Genomic DNA, 7514 nt, shown 5'->3' with positions numbered 1-7514 from the left:
AAAAAAAAGCCTAATAGTGGCCTAAGAAATAGAGACGAGTTTTACTTATATGAGTCATAGACCATCAGTTAGTTCAGTGTAGACAGCTGGGTATAATGTATACATAGATAATAAGTATTTATATTTATTATAATCAGATGTCTATGAATATATCTGTCAATTTTATTTGTGTTATTTCGTATAGTGATACTCATATTACGTCATCAAATTGGATGCCCGCGTTTTTGACAGTTTAATAAAGGTTTAAAATTTAATTTAAGTTTTTGGCAAGAAAGCGTGTGTATTTTTCCGAAATAAATGTTTGGTGGCTTTTTATTAGCAAAATCAGCATTTTGAAGTACTTTTTCAAAAATAGTGGAATACCCTATTAACCAATTAATTATATAATAACAGTAATATGATGAATTACGGAAAATAGAAAAGTATATATAGTGAGTATGATTTTCAAGAAAAACAAATTTTTCAAACCAAGTGTTTTGAATCCTACATCACAATGAAATTTACAATATTATTAAGCTGTGCGACTTTGATAGTATTTTCAAATGCAGAACTGACACGTAAGCAAATATTTTTATTTCACAACATTATTTTAAAATCGCCGAATTATTAGTGTAGTAAATAAAAGACTGAAACCTAGAAATTTTTTCAGCTCAAATATTTTATAACGAAATCTAATAACTCATGTACAAAGACTTCCATTATCATAAATGATTTCACGCATGACCCATTTGTCAGATAGCATATTTCCAAAAACAATAATTCCTTATGGTCTAAGTCGAGACGGTATAAGGTCGATCTAAAAGTCAAAAATTTCGTCATAGTCTATCCTGATGAGGATCGGTCTTAAGAATACAGATAAACACATTATCTGTATTCTTTTGTCTTACCCAATAAATATGAAATGAATTTTATAAACTTTTATAATTATTATTTTTAGAGTTGTATACAAAATAAAAAATAAATAAATTTGTAGTTAGTCCATATTTAGATTTAGCAAATAAAATAACAGAAATTGCACAAAATAATCGTCAACAAATTGCTGATGGATTCAAAGGCCTTCCACCATTAGAACCAATTTCAATCACTGGACCATTCTCGTATACAACAGATGCAGGGTAATTTTATTATTTATATTTTTTCATTATAAAGGAATAGTGGGTGAGCCTCATACAAAAGGTCGTTTACAACATTTAAAAATTAAACTGGGCAAATTAAATTGAGCACCCTATATAATAATAAAAATGAATATAAAAAATTAATTGATATATGAAAGTATCCAAAGGGACAAAGAAACTTTGCCCCTTATCATCTGCCCTCTGAAAAATCTACCTCAATGTACAATTTTCCGGGTTTTTGGTTTTTCTGATATAAGTTGTTGAAAATTTTATTTAAATATCGATCTTTTCCAAAATGCTAAAGATTAAGAATAATCAAAATATACAGATCGATAGGAAATTTTATGCTTAACAACTTTTATCACAAGTATTTTTTGGGCCTTAAATTGCAGTTTTTTAGAAAAAATAAAAAACAAAAGACAAAAACACGGAAAATAATACATCGATGTACAAATTTATTTATACAACTATGGTCAGAGAATATTTTACTAATATAGTCTCTGTCTATGGCTATATTATTTCTAGGTTCATCACAACGCTATCAGATGTCACAATAAACGGCATAACATCATTTAATTATACTAATCTCGTAATATTAGATAATGGCGTGTTTATTTTTACACTGGATGTACCACAAGTAACTGTTGAAGGTGAATTTTCTGTGGATGCACCTCAATACACTACTAAAGGATTTAGGTATTTACTGTAAATTTATTATTCAAAAAAATTTATAATTCAGACGTAATATTAAATACAGAGTGTCTGCATAAGTTGGCTACATATGGAAAACTTACAAATTACAGTCTGAATAAGCTTTTTCCAACCAAGTATAATGTGTATTTAATATAAGTCTGTAAAAATCAATAAGGATTTTGATTAATTTATCAGTCAATTTTTTTATAATAATCAGGAAAAGGGACAATGTAAATTTTGTGTTTTAGTGCAATACTTCCAGATGTTCAAATAATTTTCACTGGCTTTTTGAATGTAGATCCTTCTAATTCAGTAACTTTAAATGAAGCCCATGTAAATGTTAATATTCACGGAAATACAACGGTTAGTATATATTTACAGAATATTTCTTATACTATATTTCAAATATTTAAACGCAAAATCGTTTATTTATTTGTTTGGTCCAGAACCAAAAAAAAAACCACTTAACTAACAAAATTTTCAACTTACTCTCTAATTATTGAAAAGTTACTTCAACTGAAGTGTTATTTTGAGAATTTTCAATCAATGAATAGGGTATTCCACTATTTTTGAAAAAGTACTTCAAAATGTTGATTTTGCTAATAAAAAGCCACCAAATATTTATTTCGGAAAAATACACACGCTTTCTTGCCAAAAACTTAAATTAAATTTTAAACCTTTTTTAAACTGTCAAAAACGCGGACATCCAATTTGATGACGTAATATGAGTATCACTATACGAAATAACACAAATAATTTTGACAGATATATTCATAGACATCTGATTAAAATATAAATATAAATACTTATTATCTATGCATATATTATACCCAGCTGTCTACACTGGACTAACTAATGGTCTATGACTCATACCGCTATGACATCACAGCAGGGCTTACCCGCGTTTTAGGTCACGTGATATACAGTTTAAAAATTACGATTTTTAATTTTAATATTTTAAAAGAAAAATGTACTTTTATGACTCGAAATCAGAATATTTAAGTATATTTTTACATAAATTTTAGCTTTTTTCAAATTTCATTATTTATTTTTGACTAACGATGATACCCTATTATAAAATTTTGTTGATTTTTTAAATACCCTATGGAGCGGATATACGAATCTATCTTAACGATTTTATTAAATTTTTTAGGTAAAAGTAATTGGCTTACCTGGTCTTCTAGATGATTTGGTTAGATCTTATTTTGAACAGGAATTTTCAAATATTATTAACAATCATAGTAACGTGTATGAAGATCCTATTGCAGACTCAGTTCAAGATTACATCAACACAAATATTTTACAAAAATATAGCTTTTCACAGTTGGAAAATATTATTAATCAATTGCAACCATAAAATATAGAATTAATTTCCAAATAAAGTATGATATAAAAATGTTGTTTGTAATTAATTTTCCAAAGTAAAAATATGTACTGATATAGATTTTAATTTATACAAAATATAAGTTAATTAACTCGAAACTAATTTTCTCGAAAACAGATATATATCTCGTCTTTTTTGTTTTAAATAAAAGTTTATAACACTTTTTAAAAAATATGTGTACTTTATTTAAAAATGTTTTCCATATTTCATAAGGAAAGTATTTTGAAAAAAAGACCATTTATACTAATTTTAAACTTTTTTTTTATAAAATAAAATGAATTATTATATTATAAATCCAAATTGTTAATGTGCCCACCTGAAAATAAATACAATGAATTATAATTTTTAATATTTGAATTGAATCGATCTAAAGTTCGATTCAGATACACAAAATTTTCTAAAAGACTAGGATAAAAACAAAATTGTTATAAAACGTGACAACATTTGGTGGATTCTAATGACTATATTAATCTGAATATTCGTACACGTGCCCAATTCTCAATCTCGATTAATTTTCGAGCTCATACTTGTTCAAATGAAATAAAAGGCTAAAATAAACAAGATTTATAACTTACAATTTCAATACTTTATCTTTGCCTCCAGAAGCCACTTGTAAACCTGTAGGTGACCAATCAACAGCAAATACTTCATCAGCGTGTCCTGGTAAATCTAACTCAATTTTTTTATTTCTTACATTCCATACTAGATTAAGAAAAAGAAAATCATGTTTTAATCTCTATTAAAAACATTAAAGATTAAACAAAATCGTTAACTACCTTTTAATGTTGAATCTGCACTGCCGCTAACTAAAAGACGTGAATCTGCTGACCATGCAATAACATAAACAGCTTGAACATGCCCTCTTAATGAACCAATAAATTTTCCTGTAGATCCATGCCACAATTTAATCGATTTATCAAATGAAGCAGATGCAATTATGCTTGCATCTGGTGAAAATTTAACATCATTAACTAATTGTTGATGTCCTGTTAATCGTGCTATAGGTGTTTTCTGTTTTTCAGGATGCCAAAGGAATAATGTAAAATCATCCGAACCAGATACTAATCTTTCTTGACCATCTGGACAAGCGTCTTTATACCTTTTCAATGCTATTTCTTCGGATTCTAGAATAATTTATAAAATTTTTAAAGAATGTCTCTGTAATGTTAACTCGGTAAAATATATTTACGTACCAACAGAATTTGTATTATATTCAACGCCTGGATTAAATGGACCAGTTCTCAAAACGTAATCGGTACTTAAAGCTAATGTGTTCACCCAATGAGCATGACCTTCTAAAGTTCTACAAAGTACGCCCTTAAAAATAAATTCAATGTTATAAATTAGAAAAAATCGTCCGTTTAATCTCACTTGAAATTTTGAATCATTATAAAAAGCTTATGGAAGGATGTGAGTTTCATATACCCCTCAGTTTGCACGCCGATTAGAGCTATGAGATTTTAACGCTAGAATGTCAGCAAGTTAAAAAAATGCAAACCATATCCTATGTAAGTACAACTAAATTATGTTACAATATTTTTGAAAAAATAACTTTTTTCAAATGAAGATAACATACCCCGGTACACACACTTTGAAATTTTAAATTTCTTAAACTTGGCTTCTGTTAAGTATTTTACTTTCCATTTTACTTTTTATGTATATATGAAATATATCAAGATATACTAAATTTAGTCTCAAGTTTATAACGCTTAAAAATATTGATGCTATGAACAAAATTTTGGTATAGTTGTTCATAAAATCACCTAATTAGTCCATTTGAAGTTGTCTATCCGTCCATCGTCCGTTCGTCTGTGGTATTTAAATCTTATGTAATATTTTTTTAGATTGTTTTCCTGTCAAACAGCGGAATCTTCCCTATTCTTTATCAATTTTTAAAGCTTAGAAAAAAACAGGCTAGGGAAATATTAATTAGATTTAATTTTATTTAATATATAATTTGTATATCGTAACTGTTATAAAATTGTCTATAAATAAAAAGAAAGTAAATTACCGTTAGTATTTTGTATCACTTATATATTATTTTTCTAGCCTGTTTTGAGCCACGGGTCTTGTGTAATTTCACACAAGTATCATATTAAAAAATAATAATAATAACTCACATCTGCGGCTCTCCAAACTTTAATAGTTCTATCTTGAGATCCCGTATATATTAAACCAGCTCCACCCCATTTTATACACGTAACACTTTTATTATGTGCAGTTAAAGAAAATACAGTAAGACCACGAACAACATCCCATATTCTTACACTACCATCTTTAGATGAACTAGCTAGATGAATACACTTTGTATTACTGTGATATGGTTCCCATGCTAATCCAGTAACCCATTGACGATGGCCAGACAATACTGGTCCAGCAATTTTCCCACTAGTTGGATCCCACACACATATTTTACCATCTTTACATGCTGATGCTAATTTTTTACTATCTGGTGACCATGCAATGCATAATACCTAAATTTTTACAGAAAATAATTGGTATTAATAAATTATTGGTATCAACACGAGCTAAATTAAAAATGTTCCAGAGAAAATTAAATTCTATTGAAACTTCATTTTTTAAGGTATATTGCGAACTATAATTTCGCCATCTGTGTGTGGATTATGCGAAGTTATCAGAAATATTTGTAAGGTAAGTAAAAAGAAATGTTTATATATAGAGATGGACACATTTATATGAATCTGTAGGGAAAAATAAATATGTATATGTTATAAAAACTTTTTGGAACAATCGAAAAGATTGTTCTTTGAAAGAAGCTCATTTCGGTAGGAAAAATCAACACATTTTTGACTGTCAAAATTATTCTATTGCTATGTAAGAGTAACAAAGAATTTAGAGTGTGGTAGCCTTATCCTTATGCAATAAATCTTACCCAATTTGTATGTGATTTACAAACAAATTCAGGAGTTTGCGTATTGATATCCCAAAATCTAACTGTTGTATCACCGGATCCACTCGCCAGGTATCGTCCATTTGGACTAAAATTGACCGAAATTACGGCTTCAGCATGTCCTGGAAGTGAACTGTTCATAAAAATTCATTATAAAAATGTTACAAATATAGGATTTCAATTAATATACAAATAAAGCTGCCAAATATCTGGTTTTGTTTCTCCGGTCTCCGAAGCCTTATCTAACTTTTTTTTTATACAAAATGGTAGACACATGTTAAAACGATGCTGCTATTACCCGTGGATCATAGAGTAAACGCGAGTAAAAGGTATGGCCAACCCATGGAACACAGGGTGAGACCACGCAAGAGAAAATTCTCAATACATGATTCTAACTCTATCCGTGGATATCCGGGTATAAAAATCATCCGTGTCTGAAATTAAAGGTACGGATATCCGGCGGAATATACACCCCGGTAAAAAAATATGATCTAAAACTAATCTCCGGTTTTAGTTATATGATCTCTGTTTTTTTTTTTTTTTTTTAATTTTGATTTGGCAGCCTAAAAACAGAAATAATAATCTGCAAACGTTACCTAGTACATCGAGATACAGCTCGAACTCGAAAAATTGCTTGCTGTTGATAAACAATATCTAAGACATTTTCAGTATTAAATTTATCCGCATTTATTACATCTCCTAGAGTGGATTTGATTTCTTGATCGTCAACAAAAAATAGATAAGGTACATTTTCTTCCTAAAATTAGAATAAATACATTTAAAGAATATAAACACGTTGCTCGAAATGAAGTTGAATGGGGAATCTTTATGAAATTTTCCCGAAAGGAGAATGCAGTGCAAATTAAATAGAGTTCCAACATCCACAAAAGATACGTACGTTGTCACATAGAAAGCTGATCGAAGTTTTAATAAAAACATTAAAACTGTTCCGAGCTAACATAAAATCCACAAAATCAAAACAGATTTATTCAATATTTACCTGTTGTAATATGGCATTACATATTAAGGTTAATTGTTCAACAGTACAGTTCACAGGCAAATCAATTAAATCTGTCACATCTCCTTGACTATTTTTAAAACGTGATATTATTCGACGTTCTTCACTTTTCTCATTCTCGTGTACACTCATTTTAATTTATTAATTATCAAAATCATTTGTCACTTGCATATAATTCAAAATTACGCACGTGTAGTTGACTTTTAACTTTTAGTTTGGCAATTATGCTCAAGATACCAACTTATATTCATTGGCACTAGTTAAAAAAAGATTTTTCATTTTCATTTTCATTCTATTTTGAATAAAAATATTTCTACATATATTATTTGAGACATTCTTAATTTGAATTATTTTCATAAAATTTATATTTCCAATCTTTTAAAAATATATTTT

At 28.3% G+C, this 7514-nt stretch overlaps 2 protein-coding genes across 2 annotated transcripts; one reads left to right on the top strand and one right to left on the bottom strand.

Moving 5' to 3' along the window:
- The first annotated feature begins 471 nt into the window (after nt 1–471).
- Nucleotides 472–3418, top strand: LOC123292574. The gene is made up of 6 exons (XM_044873286.1): nt 472–557; nt 974–1115; nt 1641–1811; nt 2057–2171; nt 2962–3155; nt 3406–3418. The coding sequence occupies exons 1-6, from the start codon at nt 494–496 to the stop codon at nt 3416–3418; spliced, it is 699 nt and encodes a 232-aa protein (XP_044729221.1). The 5' UTR covers nt 472–493.
- A 22-nt stretch (nt 3419–3440) lies between these two features.
- LOC123294048 (notchless protein homolog 1) lies at nt 3441–7316 on the bottom strand. The gene is made up of 8 exons (XM_044875116.1): nt 7104–7316; nt 6700–6860; nt 6086–6236; nt 5313–5666; nt 4386–4509; nt 3969–4316; nt 3768–3894; nt 3441–3508 (listed from the first exon to the last, which is right to left on the bottom strand). Exons 1-8 carry the CDS (start codon nt 7251–7253, stop codon nt 3496–3498), a joined length of 1428 nt encoding a protein of 475 aa, XP_044731051.1. The 5' UTR covers nt 7254–7316; the 3' UTR covers nt 3441–3495.
- Nucleotides 7317–7514: the final 198 nt, after the last annotated feature.

This window comes from Chrysoperla carnea, chromosome 2, assembly GCF_905475395.1.
Source record: "Chrysoperla carnea chromosome 2, inChrCarn1.1, whole genome shotgun sequence".
Taxonomy (NCBI): Eukaryota; Metazoa; Arthropoda; class Insecta; order Neuroptera; family Chrysopidae; genus Chrysoperla; species Chrysoperla carnea.
This window is presented reverse-complemented; position numbering and strand designations above follow the sequence as displayed.